General features: G+C 40.4%; 1 protein-coding gene across 2 annotated transcripts in view; it reads left to right on the top strand.

The window, feature by feature from the left end:
• Nucleotides 1–9,047: 9,047 nt before the first annotated feature.
• LOC140380891 (pro-interleukin-16-like) overlaps nucleotides 9,048–21,092 on the top strand; it is a 58,855-nt gene continuing 46,810 nt past the window's right edge. For both annotated transcript variants that reach the window (XM_072464865.1, XM_072464864.1), the window contains exon 1: nucleotides 9,048–9,134. In XM_072464865.1, coding sequence (XP_072320966.1) covers nucleotides 9,122–9,134 — 13 coding nt within the window. In that variant the 5' untranslated portion in view covers nucleotides 9,048–9,121. The remainder of the gene's footprint in view (nucleotides 9,135–21,092) is intronic.

The following is a 21,092-nucleotide window of genomic DNA, read 5'->3' as shown; positions in this document are numbered from 1 at the left end:
TGTGTTTGTTTTCTTTGCTGCAGAACAGAAACCTCCCAACAACCAGCCTCGTCAAATGTGTGTTGAACCTTTCCTGTATAAAAAAAAGTGAAATAAAGTTAAAATTAAGATTCAAACTATTCAGATCACAGTATGGATGAAGTGCAAACATAGTCTGATCAAATCTAACAAATGACTATTTCATTTAAATTTCATTACAGATGCATTTTGTACGTTCATAAAGTTCAAGTTTAACTGAAGTGGCTTTATGACAAATATTACACACAGAGCAGGTTTTTGATTGAGTGTAATTGTCTGCGGTTTGTCACAGTGGTTATTTAAAGTCACAATGCATAAGAGGAAGGTTGATACAGTGAAGAGCTCAGGCATCCGTGTACGTGACCGTCCCAGGTGGAATCACTGCTGAACAGCGCCGCCAGGAGGACAGAATGGACACTGCAAGGCGCTCATGAAACTGAATTAGAGCTGGGAAATTGAAGGGGGGGAAATTGCACACAGACTGGAAAGGGACAAATTTGAAAAAAATCAAATAAATAAATAAATAATAACTACAGCTGGTTCTCTTTTGTTACAGCTGATCATTACATTTATCAATACTTTGATCCAAACCATCAATAGACCAACATTAACCAAAAATAAAAAAAATTGACGTATTATAGCCTCCACTTGATATGACTGAAGTTAAAGAAAAATATGATTTGAATGTTAATTGCGTGTTTGCATCTTATGTTTGTACTGGGAGTTGTCCATCTGTTCGACCCCTTGTGTGGAAAATGAATAACTAATAATGCACTAGATTTGCTTTTTTTGTCAAACACAATCAATATGCAATTTTGTGCTTTTGCCATTGTGTCATTGGGCAATAACAGCACATATGAATGAATATTGCATTTTGATTAACATTTTTTAATGCACTTATTAGGCGCTGATATCCGCAATCCCATGAAATGATTTTGTGTATTTGTTCACATTTGCTTGGACAAAAAGAAGGGCCAAGTTCTACAAGGTCAAACTTGTGAACTGGGTCACACGTTTATTAATTATAAAACGTTAACATCTTGTTGTCTCGTTCGAGAGAAATGTGTCTCATCCTTCCCCTAATATTTTATTTTAAATTAATGTAATAGAGGTAAAAGATTTAAATATATAATTGACACAACAGTTTAGAAACAATATTTTAGAACTGTGGAATATCCTAATTTTGATTTACCACAGGGACACAGAAAACAAATCTTAAATATTATTGTTACGCTTAGACAGCGTTCCGATGTGAAGAGCAATATATAACTTTACTCTAAAAAGGTTTAGATGGATAATAAAAACAAAATTTTAGACAGAATCTTTTAAAACCATTTCCTTGTAATCACAGAAAACACTCTCAAAACAAATCAATCGATGGTATGGTTTCATCTGTTTTCTCTGCACTTTTACCTGCATACATAAAAGGTAAAAGAATAAGATAAGATAAGATAATCCTTTAATATCCACACAAGGGGAAATTTCGTTGTTATAACGCAGTAGAAACAGGAGGAAAGGACAGATTATAGGAAGTTTCAAAACACACTCTTAATAGAACTCTTATGAACAAAAACAAAAAACTCTTATTAACAAAACTCCTCTCCTCTTAATAGGAATGGAGGGGGGAAATGAAATAAAATAGATAATAAAAATAAAGATAAAAATCAGATAATGATAATAAAATAATGATAATAGAATAAAATAAAAATAAAATAAAATAAAGTAAAAATAACTAGCACAAGACTAGGTAATACTGTTAGCAGGTAAGTAAACCGTATTAAAAAACAAAATAGAACACTCTTAATTACAGGTATTGCACATGGTTGATTCAGTATTGCACATGAATATGATGGTATTGCACATGGTTACATCAGTATTGCACATGTTCAGGGCTAGCAGTGTTTGTTATAAAGTCTGACAGCAGCAGGAAGGAAAGATCTGCGAAACCTTTCCTTCACACAGCGAGGGTGGATACAAACAAATATATAATAATAAATGTTAAATGTAGTTACATTATCATTTTGACATCACTGAGCCAAACAACACATGGCTCTGTGGTTTAATCTGTTATCTCTGTGGAGGTTTGGAGCAGCTCAGTCAAACAGAGCGAGACGTTTGTGATGCCGTAAACCAAAACACAGTCAACAGTGTTAATTGTCCCTAAGGTTTGTTTTTCAAATCAAATCAAATCAATTTATTTTTGTAAGGCCCAAAATCACAACAACAGTTGCCTCTGAGGGCCACAGGGAGAAATGAATCAACAATGTCTGTGGTGGCGATGAAGTCAGACAATGTCTGTGGTGGCGAGGGACGATGTCCCAGGGTCCTCTGTCCTTAGACTCTCCTTCTCGGCCAGGAAAAACTACCAAAAAACCTCTTTGGGAAAAAAGCGTAGAAACCTGGAGGAGTTCCAGTGAAGGAGAGATCCGACTCTCACAGACGGACAGACGGACACGAGGGAGACTGGAGCTGGACCCACTCTTCAGGCAGATGAGGGACCGTCTGAGTCGAGCTGGACCCACTCTTCAGGCAGAAGAGGGACCGTCTGAGTCGAGCTGGACCCACTCTTCAGGCAGAAGAGGGACCGTCGGAGGCGAGCTGGACCCACTCTTCAGGCAGAAGAGGGACCGTCGGAGGCGAGCTGGACCCACTCTTCAGGCAGAAGAGGGACCGTCGGAGGCGAGCTGGACCCACTCTTCAGGCAGATGAGGGACCGTCTGAGGCGAGCTGGACCCACTCTTCAGGCAGATGAGGGACCGTCGGAGGCGAGCTGGACCCACTCTTCAGGCAGATGAGGGACCGTCCACACAGGGCAGGGACCACTTCACCAGGGGAGGGGCATCTGGAGTACAAAATTACACCTGCGTCGCCTGGAAACGTCTCGGTCACTGCTAAGGCAACAGAAGAGGTAAGACTAAACATTAACTTGAACAGCCAAAAGTTTGCAGTAGAATTGGAACATATTTCTGACATTTTTAGAAGTTTTTTATGTTGGTTTATATTAAAGTTCATAAATATAACCAAGATTTATTCACTTAAGGGAAACCAATGAGGACCTTCTTGTTGTGAGGAAGGGGTCCAGACTTAAACGTACTATCTGTGCATGTATGAATAAACAATTCTCTTGAGTCTGGACAGTTCCTCACCTCCGGGTATCCTCCCACATTGTGCACATCGATCCCCAGCAGGTGTCCCAGACCATGGGGCATGAAGACGGAGCCCATGTGGACCTTCATCATGTCTTCTACGCGACTGGTCAGGATGGCGAGCTTCAGCAGCTCCTCCAGGTGAATACGGTCGGCGAGACGGTGCATGTCAGTCCACTTCACCCCTTCACAAAAAGAGAAGTTCTCGTGTAGTTTTGTATTAAACTAATAAAAAAAGAAAAAGTCTACTCCGGCATGCGTGGTATTCCAACTGTAAATGTTAAACCTGGTTTAAGGGCGGCCATGGCGGCTCTGGAGGACTTGAGGCCAGCTTCATAGATGGCTCTTTGGTCCGCGGTGAATTTACCGTTGGCAGGAAATGAGCAGGTGATGTAGCAGTAGTATTCTCCACCCACATCAAAGAGGCTGTATGCAAGACACAAGGCATTGGCAGATAAAGGACGTGTAATGCCAACAAGAACAGTTCACATTCATCATTTTAGATTTATCATTTATCTGTTTGTGATTTAATTGATAACAAAGCAGTCAAACATGTCTAACAGCAAGGCAGGGTATGTATGAGACAACAGCTCCCCCTCCTGGATACTATAGCACATGACACACATCTATCACACAAAAGGAAATTGCTCTGAATTGATTTACCACATGTCTGCATCCATAATGGTCTTGTCTTTTGGGGCTCCAGCATGTCCATAGTGAAGAATGGAAGAATTGTGTCCCCTATTAGAAATTATCAATTAATAAAACAAATTATTATATTATTAATAATTAAACAAATATTGTTAGAGAGACATCTGAAAGATCTCAATTTTATATGAGGGCTTCACTACTGGCTAGTTCAGTAGAGTTGTGATCGCGGAGTGGGCATCGGTCAGAATGCACTGAGGCTTTACTTCCTTTATTGATGATAATGAGCATACATGTGTCTTGATGTGTGTGTGTGTGTGTGTGTTTCTGTAAACAAACAGATAAACATAATATTAGAAACAATTCCCATATACAGTAATCTTCTAAGAATAATACAAGCAGTGCTCTAATACTAATACTAACACTGATAAGCTGTGATGACTTAAATAACAATGTATAAACAATCATAATATAGTTTCCAACAGCACATAAACGAACCCCCTGCAGCCTCGTGAAAAGGTTGGTTAGGCCTCAAAGCTTCTACTACTAATAATGTATTAACAAATAATAATCAAACTACCATAATGGCACCCAAGGAAACATATTTCAACAGAAATATGTTTAAGGCTGACGTAAGAATACAGAGACCCAAGTAATATCAGTGAGATAATAGCTAAAGAACACAGAATGATAGGGGTTAGTTTAGCATTAGCGTTAGCGCTTAGCTCTTAGCTTCCAGCTAATACAGGTCATATGCAGGTCAAACATCGGTAACAACTAGGGTTGCCAACCGTCCCAAATTATGGGTGGTTTTGATTTGTCCCGTCCGGGACAGCTCCAGTCCCGTATTCCAATCACAGCCTTGTCGGCCAATAATTGGCTACTGCAAACGCGCTACGCAGACATTTACCAGACATTTATTCATATCAAGAGGGAAACTGAAGGTAAAGCGCGTTTAAACTGAGGCGCACGGATTTTGGAGTTTGGCGTGAGGAGAAAAACCCATCTGCTGCTGCTGTGCACGGACAGGTGCAGACAGGTGCACGGACAGGTGCAGACAGGTGCACGGACAGGTGCAGACAGGTGCACGGACAGGTGCAGACAGGTGCACGGACAGGTAAGGAGAACGTGAGCTGATGTTGAACGAGCATCATTCTTGTGAGGGTTGAGTAGGAGAAGCAAACAATATCCATGGAAGAAGTAACTTTCTTTGTTAATTTAAAATTCTTATTTATGCCCCACACATAAGCTCATAGATTAGGGGCAGTATTTCTCAAACTAAGAATGATTTGTTTGTCATTTACTGCAGGGTAAGAGGAGGTCCATGAAACAGACAGAGACACAGACAACTGAGGATAACAACAGAGACACAGTCAAGAAGACAATACAGTGTAAGAAACAGAAACGGGTCAGGAGAGCAACACCAATACAATTATGTAGGAGAGAAAAACTGAAGACAGATGGATAATAACAACAAGTTCTACACCCGTTAAATGACATGTTTTAAAAGCTTAAATGTCAGATTTATAATAAAATGTTAATATAACTTACATAAATGTATTTTTTCCCCTTCAATATGATATGGCCTCATGTACTGCTCAGAACTGGGATAAATTCGTTTGACAGTGGTTGGTTTAAGCCTAAAGCTTTTCAGTATCTGCAGCATATGGTTTTAGTCTAATGCTAACATGACATTTGAGAGAAACTTGTAAAAAATGTCTTCGCTATTCCCATGAACAATACATCCAAGCAAGTACAGTAGTGGTGCCAACATTACACTGAATTAGTAGGTTTATGATATGACTAATAAAACCTTGCAATTTCCATTATTGTTGGTCAGCTGGCGCACCTGGGGTTTTGGGGTTGAGATAGTTGGCAACCCTACTCATGACTGGTAATGTCTGTTTTACTTTGACTAAAGACTACCACCTGGTGGGCATAGCAGGAAAATGCAGTTTCGGGGAAGTGGGAAGAGGAGGAGGTAATATATTATCTGGATAGGGTATTGCTTGCCTAAACATGTCGCAACCGGCCACCTGCAGCAAAATAAAATAAATCGAGCGACCCAGAAAGCTTTTTGCCATCGAGTGCAATGGAACGAAAAACAGCTCATGTTTGGCTGACAGGCACCTACAGCTTGTAGAAATGTAAGATATAGCGGCAACTTTTAAACCTTTTTTCCGGTCACTAACTTTTTCTCGGTTTAAAATTCTTCAGTTGTCTTTAAAACGCATGTTAAGATGTTAACTTCATCTACGCTCTAGCTCCCCGCTCCAACCCAGCTCGTGCGCTGACTCGTCAGAGCAGTGACCGTCCAGACCAATCAGCGTGTGTAGGTGAACGAGCTGAAGTGCCATGAACGAGCCGCAGGCTTAAAACTATGGATCCATCTGCTTCCGCTTATCTGGGGCCGGGTCGCGGGTGCAGCAGTCTAAGCAGGGACTCCAAGACGTCCTTCGCCCCAGACAACTCCAACTCCACCAGGGGGATCTCGAGGCGTTCCCAGGCCAGCCGAGAGAAATAGTCCCTCCAACGTGTCCACATGGCCGAAATACCTCCCCAGGGGGGTGCTCCCGGAGCACACCCTGAGGGACACGGTCGAAAGCCTTCTCCAGATCCACAAAGCACATGTGGACTGGTTGGGCAAACTCCCATGAACCCTCGAGCACCCGATGGAGGGTATAGAGCTGGTCCAGTGTTCCACGACCAGGACGAAGACCGCTCTGCTCCTCCTGAATCCGAGGTTCGACTATCGGTCGGATTCTCCTCTCCAGCACCTTGGAATAGACCTTACCCGGGAGGCTGAGGAGTGTGATCCCTCTGTAGTTGGAACACACCCTCCGGTCCCCCTTCTTGAACAGAGGGACCACCACCCCGGTCTGCCAGTCCAGAGGCACGGTCCCCGACCGCCACGCGATGTTGCAGAGACGTGTCAACCAAGACAGTCCTACAACATCCAGATACTTTAGGTCCTCAGGGCGGATCTCATCCACCTCCGGAGCCCTGCCACCGAGGAGTTTGCGAACAACCTCAGTGACTTCAGCTTGGGTGATGGATGAGCCAGCCTCTGAGTCCCCGGTCTCTACTTCCTCTTCGGAAGACGTGACTGAGGGATTAAGAAGATCCTCAAAGTATTCCTTCCACCGACCGACGACATCCCCAGTCGAGGTCAGCAGGCCTCCACCCTCACCGTAAGGCACTGGTAAGGCACTGCTTCCCCCTCCTGAGGCGGTTTGCCAGAATTTCTTTGGGGCAGACCGATAGTCCTAATTTAGTCCTGATTTAATCCTGATTTAGTCCTGGTTTAGTCCTGATTTAATCCTGGTTTAGTCCTGATTTAGTCCTGATTTAATCCTGGTTTAGTCCTGATTTAGTCCTGGTTTAGTTCTGATTTAATCCTGGTTTAGTCCTGGTTTAGGCCTGATTTAATCCTGGTTTAGTCCTGATTTAATCCTGGTTTAGTCCTGATTTAATCCTGGTTTAGGCCTGAATTAATCCTGATTTAGTCCTGGTTTAGTCCTGATTTAATCCTGGTTTAGTCCTGATTTAATCCTGGTTTAGGCCTGATTTAATCCTGATTTAGTCCTGGTTTAGTCCTGATTTAATCCTGGTTTAGGCCTGAATTAGTCCTGGTTTAGTCCTGATTTAATCCTGGTTTAGTCCTGATTTAATCCTGGTTTAGGCCTGATTTAATCCTGGTTTAGTCCTGATTTAATCCTGGTTTAGGCCTGAATTAATCCTGATTTAGTCCTGGTTTAATCCTGATTTAATCCTGGTTTAGTCCTGATTTAATCCTGGTTTAGTCCTGATTTAATCCTGGTTTAGGCCTGATTTAATCCTGATTTAGTCCTGGTTTAGTCCTGATTTAATCCTGGTTTAGGCCTGAATTAGTCCTGGTTTAGTCCTGATTTAATCCTGGTTTAGTCCTGATTTAATCCTGGTTTAGGCCTGATTTAATCCTGGTTTAGGCCTGAATTAGTCCTGGTTTAGTCCTGATTTAATCCTGGTTTAGTCCTGATTTAATCCTGGTTTAGGCCTGATTTAGTCCCGGTTTAGTCCTGGTTTAGTCCTGATTTAATCCTGGTTTAGTCCTGATTTAATCCTGGTTTAGGCCTGATTTAATCCTGATTTAGTCATTATTGATCCAGGTTTTCATTGTTTAAAACATTTCTGCATTGTTTTCATTGGGTGCGTTCACACAAAAAACAACTTTGAGACTGAACTCAGAACTAAACCTGGACTGGAACTGGATAAAACCGATTCAACATCAGGACTAAACTGGCCTCAAACAACACAGACAAGGAACTTGAGCAGCCAAAAATTACTACAATAAAAGTCCCAAAATAACAACTGCATTTTAGGGCATTAGTGATTAATCGCAGCTAATCGATTATTGTGTTTTTGTCTCAAACCTAATGGCTAATATACATTGAATACCAAGTTGATTGTTCTTGTTAACAGATTAGTTCTTTTTGCGGTGTTGTTTTAAGAGAGATTCACCACCACAAAAAGGGCCTATTGTCAACTAAATTAGTAATCAATCGATAATCGGTCTAAACAGTACATAGACCCCCACAACTGACCATGAGCTTAAATACGAGGTGTAAATTCAGTGTTTCTATTTAAAAAAAAACCTTTGTTTGTACATATACTTCATCAGGATGTCCTCAAGCGGCATCACTTTAGCTTCACCTGGGCCTAATTTAGTAACAACGCTTTTATTCACCATCTTTTACGATCCAAACAACTAATCAATTCATCAGAAGAGTAGCTAGAGTGCCGCGTTTACCATTTGACCTTTCTTTTTTCCAGCACTGTTTCTCCAAACAGCGGTGCTTTCCTGCCACCGAGTAAAGAACCGGCCTGGTCCAAATCATCAGTAATTAACTTTCCATTAAACTCAAAGGTCTGACCCTCCTCTTTCACAATAATGAGAGGATTTAGTGTTTATGTGCACACTTTGGCCCCCTTCACAGACCATCCATTCATGCACAGTAGACTATAACACAGCCTTGTGAGCGCGGGCCGGGCAGCGCTTGGCCAATATAAAGTAGGTGTGATTTTGGGCCCATGTGTTTCTTTTTTGGAGCAGGAAAAGAGGCAGGGATTTTGGGGGAGTTGGTCTTTTGCATAGACCAGTGTGCTTTTTAGGAGGACGGAGAAGGGGAGTGAAAGGGAAAAGGAAAGGGAGGAGGAGGAGGGACAGTTATGGAGAAACTGTACAGAAACGAGCTGACTTTACACGGAGACTGTTCGCTGTTGTAGAGGAATAACTTTGCCCCACTTCGCAGCTGTAGCTTGAACACAACATGCTGGATTATGGTGAGTTCAAGGACACAAAAACACGTGTGCGATTTCTGTTTCATTCAGTGCAGTATGTTTTTTTTCGTGCTCAAAAAGGAGTGAGAAGAAGTGTGAACGTATAAACTGTTTGTTGACTGCATTATAACTTTGATATGTGAAGCAGCGTTTTCCTATTTAGGGTTAGGATAGAAGTTTTGTGTTTTTACAGCTTTCAGTGCTACAGAAAATAGTACTCTGACTTTTTGTCAATGTTTTGCAGAAGAAGAACAGTTTCTTAAAGTTGAACTGGTTCCTTAAATGAAAGATTATATTGCAAAACACAAATTTAATGTTGTTTATGTCTTGCTTTATTATAGGTTTAAATTTGACTACAAACTTTAGTATTTTGGATTTGAAGATTAACATATGTGTCTGTATAAACTGCTCCATGTAGAATTCTCTTTTTGGCTTTTTGTAATTTAAATTAGGTTTCTGTGTTGGTGAGATTTATAGGTACAGAGCCGGTTTTGGGGGGAAAGCTGTTCTTTTATGTGTGTTAAGAGTTCTTAAGGATAAGGCTTTTTTAACCATAGCTCTAAACCAGAAGTTTACACTGACTAATCCTGAACTAAATGAATCAAATCAGACAAATCTTGAACGAAATTGCCAATGTAAAATGTTAAACTTTGAGAATGTGATTGTGTGCCTTGTGTGGTCCTGTACGGTATTTATTTTACACATTTTTTGCTATTTTATGCTTTTACTTTGATGGTTTCACTCTTTTGGAACTAGATTGACATGAGCAGTTATTATTGCTCTTGTTGTGCGTTTGTGCAGCCCTTTGGAAACAGTTTTTGTTTATAAAATGTGCTTTATAAAAATAAAGTGGATTCTGATGTGCGATTAATACACATAATTCTAATCAATGCTGCACAATCCACCACTTTAGAGTTGTGTCCAGCTTTTCTCCGAGCAGTGTCCTCAGATATACTCAGCATTTGCACAGACAGACTCATAAACGGCATAAAAGGTTTAAACTCTCCTTTGACCTGAGGGATTTGTCTCGTAATGCTAGAAAAATCCTTTTAGAGAGTCTGATTTTGTATTTGGATGTGGGATAATGTAATAAGGCTGTTGTGGTCGTTTCTGATGTTGCACTTCAGTATTTTTAAGGCAAGACACTACTATTTCTTTCCCAATGTTGTCGTTTTTTGATCCGTTGGCTCTCTCGACACGTAAGCGTTCACGTGGAAACAACAAAACTGTCAAATCTGAGCAGTGTTTTATTCATTCATTCATTTTCTGCCGCTTGTACCCGTTGGGGGTGGTGGGGGACTGGAGCACGTCCCACCTGCAGCGTCTCGCCATAAATGTTGAATGTGATATTTTCATACAAAACAGTGGAGATTATTGTGTGGTTTGGTTGTAAATGGGTGGGTTTTGGGGCGTTTTTAATACTGTTTGTTAATCTGTGACAGCAAACGGTAAAACCTTTATGAGATTATTGGTCCCTGTTTAGAAAATGAATAAGCTAATTAGAGCGTTAGTAAAAGATTGATGAGTAAAGACGTTCTAACAGAAATTGTTAAGGTAAAGGGATTTCTTTTTGAGTAAACGTTATATTTAATGCTCCAAACTTGCTTCAAAACTAAAATAACATCAGTATTATCAGTTAATACATTAGGCTGACAGTGGCCAACTTGTCGCAGACAAGTTGGCCACTGTCCAGGGTGTACCCCGCCTAAGGCCCGAAGTCACTGGCAAGGCAAGGCAAGGCAAGTTTATTTGTAGAGCACATTTCATACACAAGGCAATTCAAAGTGCTTCACACAGCAGGAAAAATGCATTCAAATCACAAAGAAATTACAGAAATACAATAAAATTAACTAAATTAAAAATTATCAATCCAACTGATTTTCTAAACTAATAAAATCACAAACAAAAGAGAAGAGTGCAAAGAAAAAATCCCTTCAGTCATATGCGCAGCTAAACAAAACTGTTTTTAGCTTAGATTTGAACATTGTCAGAGTAGAAGCCTGTCTCACATCTTCAGGAAGACTGTTCCAGATTTTAGCTGCATAAAACTGAAATGCAGATTCCCCATGTTTTGTCCTGACTCTGGGCACCAGCAAGAGGCCGGTCCCTGAGGTCCTCAGAGTCCGAGATGGTTCATATGGCACTAACATATCCAAGATGTACTTTGGTGCTAGGCCATGGAGAGACTTGTACACAAGCAGAGCTGCTTTAAAGTCTATTCTCTGAGCCACAGGGAGCCAGTGCAGAGACCTGAGAACAGGACTAATGTGATGGTACTTCCTGGTTCTAGTCAGGACCCGAGCAGCAGCGTTCTGGATGTACTGCAGCTGTTTTACAGCTCGTTTGGAGAGGCCAGTGAGCGGCCGTTACAGTAGTCTAATCTACTGGAGACAAACGCATGGATAAGTCTCTCTAAATCTGGTTTTGACACTATATTTTTGATTTTGGCAATGTTTTTTAGATGGTAAAAAGCTGCTGATGTTATTGATTTGACGTGGTTATTAAAGTTCAAGTCTGAGTCCATTATTACCCCCAGATTTCTAATTTGGTTTGTAGGTTTTAGAGCGAGACTCTGGAGGTGACCGCTAACACTTTCCCTTTGTTTCTGTGGGCCAAAAACGATTATTTCAGTCACTGGGATAGGCTCCAGTCACCCGCGACCCCGAAAGGGACCAAGCGGTAGAAAATAGATGGATGGACATTAGGCTTTGATGCTTTTTGAGTAGAATTATAGCTGCTGTCCTTATTAGTCTACTATTTTATATAATTTAGTGAGTTGTTCTTATGGTCTCTTTATATTCACACGGCTCAACTCAAAGATTAAAGAAAAGTGCATTTTTCTGTAATCTTAAAAAGGCTTAACAGTAATTCTCAGAGAAAACAGTCTGGAAACTGGCTTTACATAATACTCTTTTGTCAATTGTGTTTAACTCGAGAAATGTGAATTTGCTCAACGCCGCATTAACGTGAATGAAACGAATGTTCGCTTCACATTTGCCAAAACACAGCATTAAATTTGAGACAAACTGGGACTAAAACAGGGCTAAAGCAGGACCAGAACAGGAAGACTAGACTGGGGTCAAAACCAAGACCAAACCAGGTCAAGTGTGAAAGAAATAAAGAAGTTTGAGCTGAAGATTGTGAGGTTTTAGAGCTGCTGAGACAAGAAAGGTTCATAAATGCAGCAAATTCAGACGTGTGGAATAAACCAAGTGATTTTTAAACGCGTTAAGTTTGGAAACATTGGAAAATAAGACCATGAATTAAGACTTATAAAGAACTACAAATATAAAATGATTTAACAATAGCATTGAAATAGAGCACACCATTTACTAAAACATGCAAACTGCACTTTATGTGTATATTCACAATACAAAGATCATTTAATTTAAGGAGAAACAAAGGAAATATCTTCTTCTGTAGTAGAAAGAAAGAAAATACATTTCAAGTTTTGCATCTTGTTATAGTTTTTAGACACATATCTATCCGGCAAAATGACTTCTTCATGTCGTCCCAATACAAAAAGTCAGCGGTTGTATTTTGCCACCACAAAATATGAATGTTTTTAATGTTTAAAACAGCAAACTCTGAGGACAATGAATTGCAGCGCACGAGCGACTCAAACTACCATAATCCAAAGCTAAAAAACGGTGCATGAATCACCATACGACACGAGGCGCACCATGGAGCACGTCCAGAGTTCAGACAGGTCAGAGCCAGACCCCCGGACCTCTGCTGTTTACGCCACAGGAACAGCTCCAGAGACGCAGAATGAGGGGGGGGGGGGCGCTCTCATTCCTCACTGACACGACGACTTCACCGCTCTGTGAGAAGAACACGAGCTCAGTCAAGTTCAGGACCGACTCTGACTCAAACCAGCTCGGGTGAACTCACACTTCCAGGTATTTGTGGTGCGATTTGACTTGGAAGTACGTTTTTAGAGTTTCAGTGATAAAGGAGTTATGTGCACTTGCAACTGTGACGATCGAGCACATTTTCTTATCAAATAATTCGTTGTACTTTTAGTGTGTATGTTCATCGTTTGTTTATGTGGTTGATTTTGATGCTTTTCTGTGCATCTTTGCGCTTTTTGCACATGTCTTTCCAATCTGCAAATGGCAAATAAACTAACTATATGAAGCAGCTGTTTGTTTAGCGATCCGTTTACTAAAATATAGGCTTCTAAATCTACTTTTGGACATCTTAAGTAATTGATCTTTCACTCGTGTTCACAGCAGTATTTATGGTAGTTTTCACACCATACTTTTACTTCTACTTGAGAGATATTTCATAGCCGCATTTTACACACTGAAAATGTGTTCTAGTGACAATAATTTGACATGAAATATGAAAAGGTTCGAACATTTGCACTTCTTTACACCTTCAGACATCATTTTTTGTGTCTCTATTCTTGAACTCATAAATCTGAATTGAAGTACATTTTACATCCAGGGACATAAGGGGTTATTAACATTTTGAGACACATATCGAAGCAAAACGTACATGAACAATATGTACAATAAAGGATTTTACCAATTGACCGTAATTCCAGCAAACACCTCTAACTGTACCTTTATCATTTTTTATTTTATTTGAGAACTTCATCTAGTTTTTGTATTTAGTTTTTTTTGAGAAACTTGTGTTTAGTGACATTCATGTCCAGGTTGTGACTTAAGTCATTGGTAAAGAGTTCTGCCAAAGATCTTCATGCATTTGACTTAATTTCAAGATGAAAGGAATACAATATAATAAATAATCAAATTGTGAGTGGAGCTCATGATTCCATTTAGTGGCGGTAAGAAGAAGAAAAAACTATCCATGGATTTCAGTCACGTGACTTATTTGTTGTCACTGCAATTTTGAAGACGTCCCACCTCTCCGCTGTTAGATGAAAAACAGCATGACATTGAAAATGAAGCTGACACTTCAAGAAGACACCCGTTATGGGTTTGGATCTTTATCTACAGCAGCGAGTCACTGACAAGAAACTTTTGTGCACATTTTCATCTGCTCTTCCTCGTCCATGAGCCTTCTGCACCGGACGAGCCCTCAAAACTTTCAAGAGCACTTTGTGTCTGATCCTAAAATATAACAGCCGGACAGTTCTATCTGCAAATGGGCTAAAATGTATCATAGCCACACAGTAATGTGTAAACTAGCATTAGCATTAGCTGCTAAAGACCTGAAACAAACAGTGTCTGGAGTGATTTCTATAAGTCTACTGGTCCCTCCTGACCACAGTCATACATTTCTGGACAAACGGGGTCTTTGGGGATGTTACAGAGGAGGAATCCTCTTCTGTAACATCCACAAAGACCCCGTCTCCTTTGAGACTTTTGTCTCCTCAAGATGACAGTCACGTCACTTCAGACCCATGAATAAGAGAATTGTTGCGCATATGGTTATTTTAGCCTCTTTCCCCGAGTCACAGATCACATTGACTTGAATTGTTGCTTGGTCTGAACCTGTGGGTGTTGTTGGTGTGTTTGTGGTGGGTCTCAGGTGGTTGTTGTTGTTTTTCCTGCAGGTATCGGTGCTCGGTCTCTCACACAGAGCCCGCCTCTGTCCCCCTGATGCCCCGCCCTCTGCGTCTGTGAAAGGAGCTCTGTAACGTCCACAGAGGGAGCATTCAATCAGCTTGTATGAATATTCACTCACAGCTTTACGCTCTGGAGTCGAGACTGCTTCAGGTCAATGCGCTGCAGTGAGTCGTGGCATTTAAATCATTGTAAAGCTAAAGATGGGGAATGTCGTGTTACGTCTAAAAAGGCTTCTCATTGACAGAGGTGGCGAGTAACAAAGTATTTGTACTTCGTGACTGTACTTGGGGAGATTTTTCAGGTAGTTTACTTGAATATTAACATTTTTTGGCAATGTTTTTCCTTCTACTCTTACTTACTTTTTAACAAGCATCATTGTTAACAAGCTAAAATGTCTTATTGTCTTATCTCTGACTTATACCTTTTTACCACGGAGTAACTAATTCATTGTAAGTAATTAATTGAGAACTCATAATTCAATTGATACATTTTTAACACAGTTCCATCAACTATGCTGTTACTTTTTTACTTTAAGTACATTTACAATGGTGTATTTTTATTTTTTACTGAACTTCAGTATTTTTGCCTCCTCTGCTCATTGATCTGACTTAAGATTTTACTTTCAGAAGCTGTTAGGCCTTTTGTGACAGCAAATACTGAAGCATGATATATTACAGCAAATAATACGATAATATTGAAACTACTTTATGCCACTGAAACTTTAAAGCAGGATATTCTCTGTAAACATTTTTGAAAAGATTAAGTACCTTTTAGTATGTATAATTACACACAGAAGCTACCAATTTGTCCCTCTCCAGCTCAAATCTTACCATATAGTGAAAAAAATAACCAATAACTCCCTGCTTGTGCAAAGAAAATGTACACACAATAAGTATTGAGCCCCAAAACATGTTCCAGTTTGTGTTTATTAAAACCTTTTGTAGAGTATTTTTTGCCACAAGCTGGACTGAATGGAATAAGAACACACACATTTTGTCAAGACTAAAATGCTCTAGTCAGTACAATCTTCTGCACCAGGCCGTTTCAAAATGACATGTGAAAATTAATTAGCATCAAGATGTTAAAGGCTAATGTTTTTTATGAGTCAAGAGTTTCCTATAGTTTTGAAAGTTGGGGGCATTTCACATCAGGCCTGGTGTTACGCAGTCTGTGAGTTTCCCATGTTTTAATGTGAGAAAGAGGAAAGTTGGAGCCGCTCCTGATGACATAAGAAGAGGGCGGGACAACTCTGAAACAAGTGCTTTGTATTAGACTAAAGGACAACTTTATTCTGAACTGACAATATGAAATACTTTGAATTTACCAACATCCCAAAGTTATGCTTAAGGAAAATGCTTTTTCCCCTTCTTGTATTTCCATTAATCCAATAGCAGGAGCGCTTATCAACTTATAGAGTTCATAAAGCTTTCCATTTTGTCTTCTGGATTTCATAAAAGTGCAAATTAGACGGCTTGAATTTCAACAGGAATGGCATGTTGATTGCTTATAGTATTTTTACTATGATTATTGTATTTTATCCTTACGAGACAGTACTTTGACACATGTGAGAAGGAATATTGGGTTGTCAACGTATCCACTGGTAAAATATGGGTCACTGAGAGAAGAAAGGCTAAAAGCATCATCTGGTATTGTCCTGAACTGAACCTGATGTGGAAAGATCTGGTTCTGTCCTAGTCTCAAACTTATTTTTGCATTTGTCCTGCTTTAGATCTAGTTCTGGAGTCACAGATGGACCCTGGAAAACTAAATATTTGTGTCACTCCAGGTTGAATATAAATGCAGAATCAGACGCAGCAGCGAAAGAGTTTCATTTACTTGTAAACACCTGAAGGTCAAGTAAACACCTGAAGGTCAGAGTAAACACCTGAAGGTCGGAGTAAACACCTGAAGGTCAGAACACCTGAAGGTCAGAGTAAACACCTGAAGGTCAGAGTAAACACCTGAAGGTCAGAACACCAGAAGGTTGGAGTAAACACCTGAAGGTCGGAGTAAACACCTGAAGGTCGGAGTAAACACCTGAAGGTCAGAGTAAACACCTGAAGGTCAAAACACCTGAAGGTCGGAGTAAACACCTGAAGGTCAGAACACCTGAAGGTCGGAGTAAACACCTGAAGGTCGGAGTAAACACCTGAAGGTCAGAACACCTGAAGGTCAGAGTAAACACCTGAAGGTCAGAGTAAACACCTGAAGGTCAAAGTAAACACCTGAAGGTCGGAGTAAACACCTGAAGATCAGAGTAAACACCTGAAGATCAGAGTAAACACCTGAAGGTCAGAACACCTGAAGGTTGGAGTAAACACCTGAAGGTCGGAGTAAACACCTGAAGGTCGGAGTAAACACCTGAAGGTCAGAGTAAACACCTGAAGGTCAGAGTAAACACCTGAAGGTCAAAACATCTGAAGGTCGGAGTAAACACCTGAAGGTCAGAACACCTGAAGGTCGGAGTAAACACCTGAAGGTCAAAACACCTGAAGGTCGGAGTAAACACCTGAAGGTCAGAACACCTGAAGGTCGGAGTAAACACCTGAAGGTCGGAGTAAACACCTGAAGGTCAGAACACCTGAAGGTCAGAGTAAACACCTGAAGGTCAGAACGCCTGAAGGTCAGAGTAAACACCTGAAGGTCAGAACACCTGAAGGTCGGAGTAAACACCTGAAGGTCGGAGTAAACACCTGAAGGTCAGAACACCTGAAGGTCAGAGTAAACACCTGAAGGTCAGAACGCCTGAAGGTCAGAGTAAACACCTGAAGGTCAGAACACCTGAAGGTCGGAGTAAACACCTGAAGGTCAGAACACCTGAAGGTCGGAGTAAACACCTGAAGGTCGGAGTAAACACCTGAAGGTCGGAGTAAACACCTGAAGGTCAGAACACCTGAAGGTCAGAGTAAACACCTGAAGGTCAGAACGCCTGAAGGTCAGAGTAAACACCTGAAGGTCAGAACACCTGAAGGTCGGAGTAAACACCTGAAGGTCGGAGTAAACACCTGAAGGTCGGAGTAAACACCTGAAGGTCAGAGTAAACACCTGAAGGTCAGAGTAAACACCTGAAGGTCAGAGTAAACACAGCACAGTTTCACAGTTTCATAGTTTCACAGTTTCACAGTCTCCACAAACATGTTCAGGTGAACGAGGAAAACCTTACCCAGTTTGGAAAGAGAACTAATAGTAATTTTGATTTGGAATTCATGTTTTTATAGATGCACTCATTTTTGGAGTGAAGGGTCCGCCACCTGCTTGTCTCCATGGTGACTTCATTGCTTTGCCTGGAAGTTTCCACATTCCACTTTTCTTTTTCTTTCTTTTTTAAAAAACTTTTAAGCATGTTATAGCTTTCTTCTCTCATCAAAAACATGTCGGGACAAACCAGCTTCTGTTTTTCTCCATGGTAATTCCCTCTGCTGCCAGTAGATGGAGTTCTAACACCAAATCTAACCGATTTTATGTAATTATCATTTTCAGTGGTAAAAAATATGTTCAAATACTCAAGAACATATTTAAAGGATAATGACCTACAAATAATGCATCATTATTATATGGTTTCTAAGTTTAATGCCTTAATGTACAACAACATTCCAGGAAAAGCTATAACATCTCCATGGAGACAAGTGTGAGACGAGTGCACTTTTCAAAATACACATCTGAGGGAAAAGTGAATCATGAATTTAAAAAACTAATCAGAGAATCCCACACATTTCAACAGAATTTGCAGGTTTTATACATAAAAATAAGACGTATTTTCCGGACTATATGTTGCACCGGAGTATAAGTCGCACCAGCCAAAAAATGCATAATAGAGAAGAAAAAAACATAAATAAGTTGAACTGGAGTATGAAATAAGGTTGCAAGTGTGAAAATAACAAGTATAAGTATATAAGTATAAATACAAGTATAAGTCGCACCCCAGTCAAAACTATGAAAAAGGTGCAATTTGTAGTCCGGAAAATACAATATATATATACTGAATATACTGTTACAAACTTAATTTAACATACTTGGGGTTGTTTACGAGGTTGTCTTCTCTGCTCCATATTTGAGCCTCACAAAAACACTCACAACACAGTTTCAAGTATCCCAGATATGTGAAGTCAAAGGTAGAGATCTGGAGGTCTTCTGTGCTGTTCTAAGTCCGTAAATTGCGACTATACATATGAATCTTTCCGCTGCATAAACAGTCTAATCAAGTGCCTTGATCACTACCATAAAAACAATACAGGAGGAATAATATACAGGAAGTCTTCAGGCTCTATATGGAACCAAATGAGCTGAGCATTGACGTATTCACACGGCAAACAGACTTGAAGATAAAAATACTTTGTCCGTGAGCGGCACATGGTTGGAGCAGACAGATGAAGTATCTCAGATAAGTGAGCGATACAGAGCAATGACCCGCAGCCTGCTTCTGCCTCTGGATTCTCATGATCTCATTCACACACAAGGTCCTTTGTCAGAACAGCCAGGACTCGTTCAGACAAGAAGCTACGGAATTAGAGACATTTCATTCTTTGAACTTATATAACGTCGAGCTTATCCATCTTGTGTTCCTTAATTCACACGTTGTTTTTTAACTCTTAAATGCGTTGAAAAACTAGGATGCTTTGCTGATTTGACCTGTGACTTGACCTGATGGTGCCACCCGCTTGTCTCCGTGGAGATATCACTTTAAGCCGTGCGTTGGAACCTTTTGCAAAGCAGTGACACTGATGTATCCACTGCCGTCTGAAAAGTTACATAGTGCGATTTAAGAATAATAAAACGTCTATTTAAAGGTGCTGTACTGCCTTGAAAAGGGTCTAAGTCAGTTTTGAGCGGTCCAAAGCTAAACTTTCACTTTCTAAAGCATTCCAAGCACACTTTTTATATAGATTACAAGCACTTTTCACAACTTTGAGAAACCAGGACAAGTTTTGCTGTAACAAGCAAGATAACCGCACACTTCCTGTTTTTTGAAGCTCAAAACGCTTTATAATTGAATGCAAACAGCGCACAGCCGTCTCATTTTGACCCTAGCAACTGCTTTTACGATCCGTACTGGAGCAAAACATGGGTACAGCCTCTTCAGGAACTACACCGATCCGTTTGTAATCACTTAAGAGAGATAATGTTACATGGTTTCACAGAAAGCACAACGCTGATGCAACTAAAACAGCTGCATCAGCATTATCACGTTTAGCTGGGTTATTCTGTGATACTAGATGAAATAAAATAGTATATTATTTACAAATCTCCAACCGCCTGTCATAAAAGAGCAAAAGCCATAGATGATTTTTATGTGTTTATGGAAAGCTCGATATGGGGCAATAAGCCTGACTTTTGTGGAACAACCTCCATGTTTTAGAGATCAACCACGTCTTGACCGACCACAAATCTTAATCACTACGAGGTGCGAGCCACGAGCCGACTTCGACACTGCTCGTGAGAGTGTTATTGCCGCTCTGTGAACCTAAACCCCCGTAATGGTCTGAAGAGCTCAGTAATGTTTATGAACGCCGGTGTAGATCAGGGGTAATGCTCTCTGCTCTCTCTGGAGTGAGGCTGCATCACTTATGGGCCAGTAATGGGACCAGAACAGCTGTGGCTTCCTCCATTATGAAACCAGGGATCAGGACTTGATTGACAGTTACAGAAGGGCTTATGGACCATGATGTCAGCCATGTAAATATCAGAGACCCATCAATATTTAAAGGAGACATATTGTCTTTTGAGAGCTTTTATCCACGTTTTAATCCATGTTTTCCCTTCTTGACGTTGTATTGAGGTGGAGTCGTGCTTGTTGGAGTCGACGCTGTTGCTCCGACCGCCTTCGTTTTCATTCCCGTTACGTTGCATCGTTGTGTTTTTTTTCCTGTCCCGAAGTCTTTCATTTACACGACAGTTGCAGCAGGAAATGGGGAGAGAGTTGGTAGAGACATTCAGTAACTAGTGAGGGCAAGAATTGAACACATGACTCAGCGGTGGTAACAATCGCACATGTGCAACGCCCCTAAACATGTCTGAAATGTGAAAAGATTATCCTCGTGTGTCAGATTATGAATATAGCAGACAATGTCTTTAATATTGACGAAATGCAAGGATTGTCTTTCGTTTACAGGAATAAAACAGTTCTTTATATCACCAGCGTGATATAAAGAACTGTCCTTCACAAAGAGGAGCTGATGATTTCAAGATATACACTTTTTAAATAATCCAAAAAATAAAGTTTATTATTGTATCATTAAGGACAGTATCACAAAAAAATAAACCTTAAACCTCATTTAACATAATATTACAATCTCTGTCCACCTTTGTCACTTTATGTTTGAGTCGGGAGCATGTAATGTTGGGAATCGCGGCTTAACACTGCTTAACACAGCTCAACACAGCTTAACACAGCTTAACACTGTTTAACACTTTAACACTGTTT

This window comes from Eucyclogobius newberryi, unplaced genomic scaffold, assembly GCF_026437365.1.
Source record: "Eucyclogobius newberryi isolate DKJ021-1_F unplaced genomic scaffold, fEucNew1.0.hap1 SCAF_5, whole genome shotgun sequence".
Classification (NCBI taxonomy): domain Eukaryota; kingdom Metazoa; phylum Chordata; class Actinopteri; order Gobiiformes; family Gobiidae; genus Eucyclogobius; species Eucyclogobius newberryi.
The sequence above is the reverse complement of the archived record's forward strand: the minus strand, read 5'-3'. Positions and strand labels throughout refer to the sequence as shown.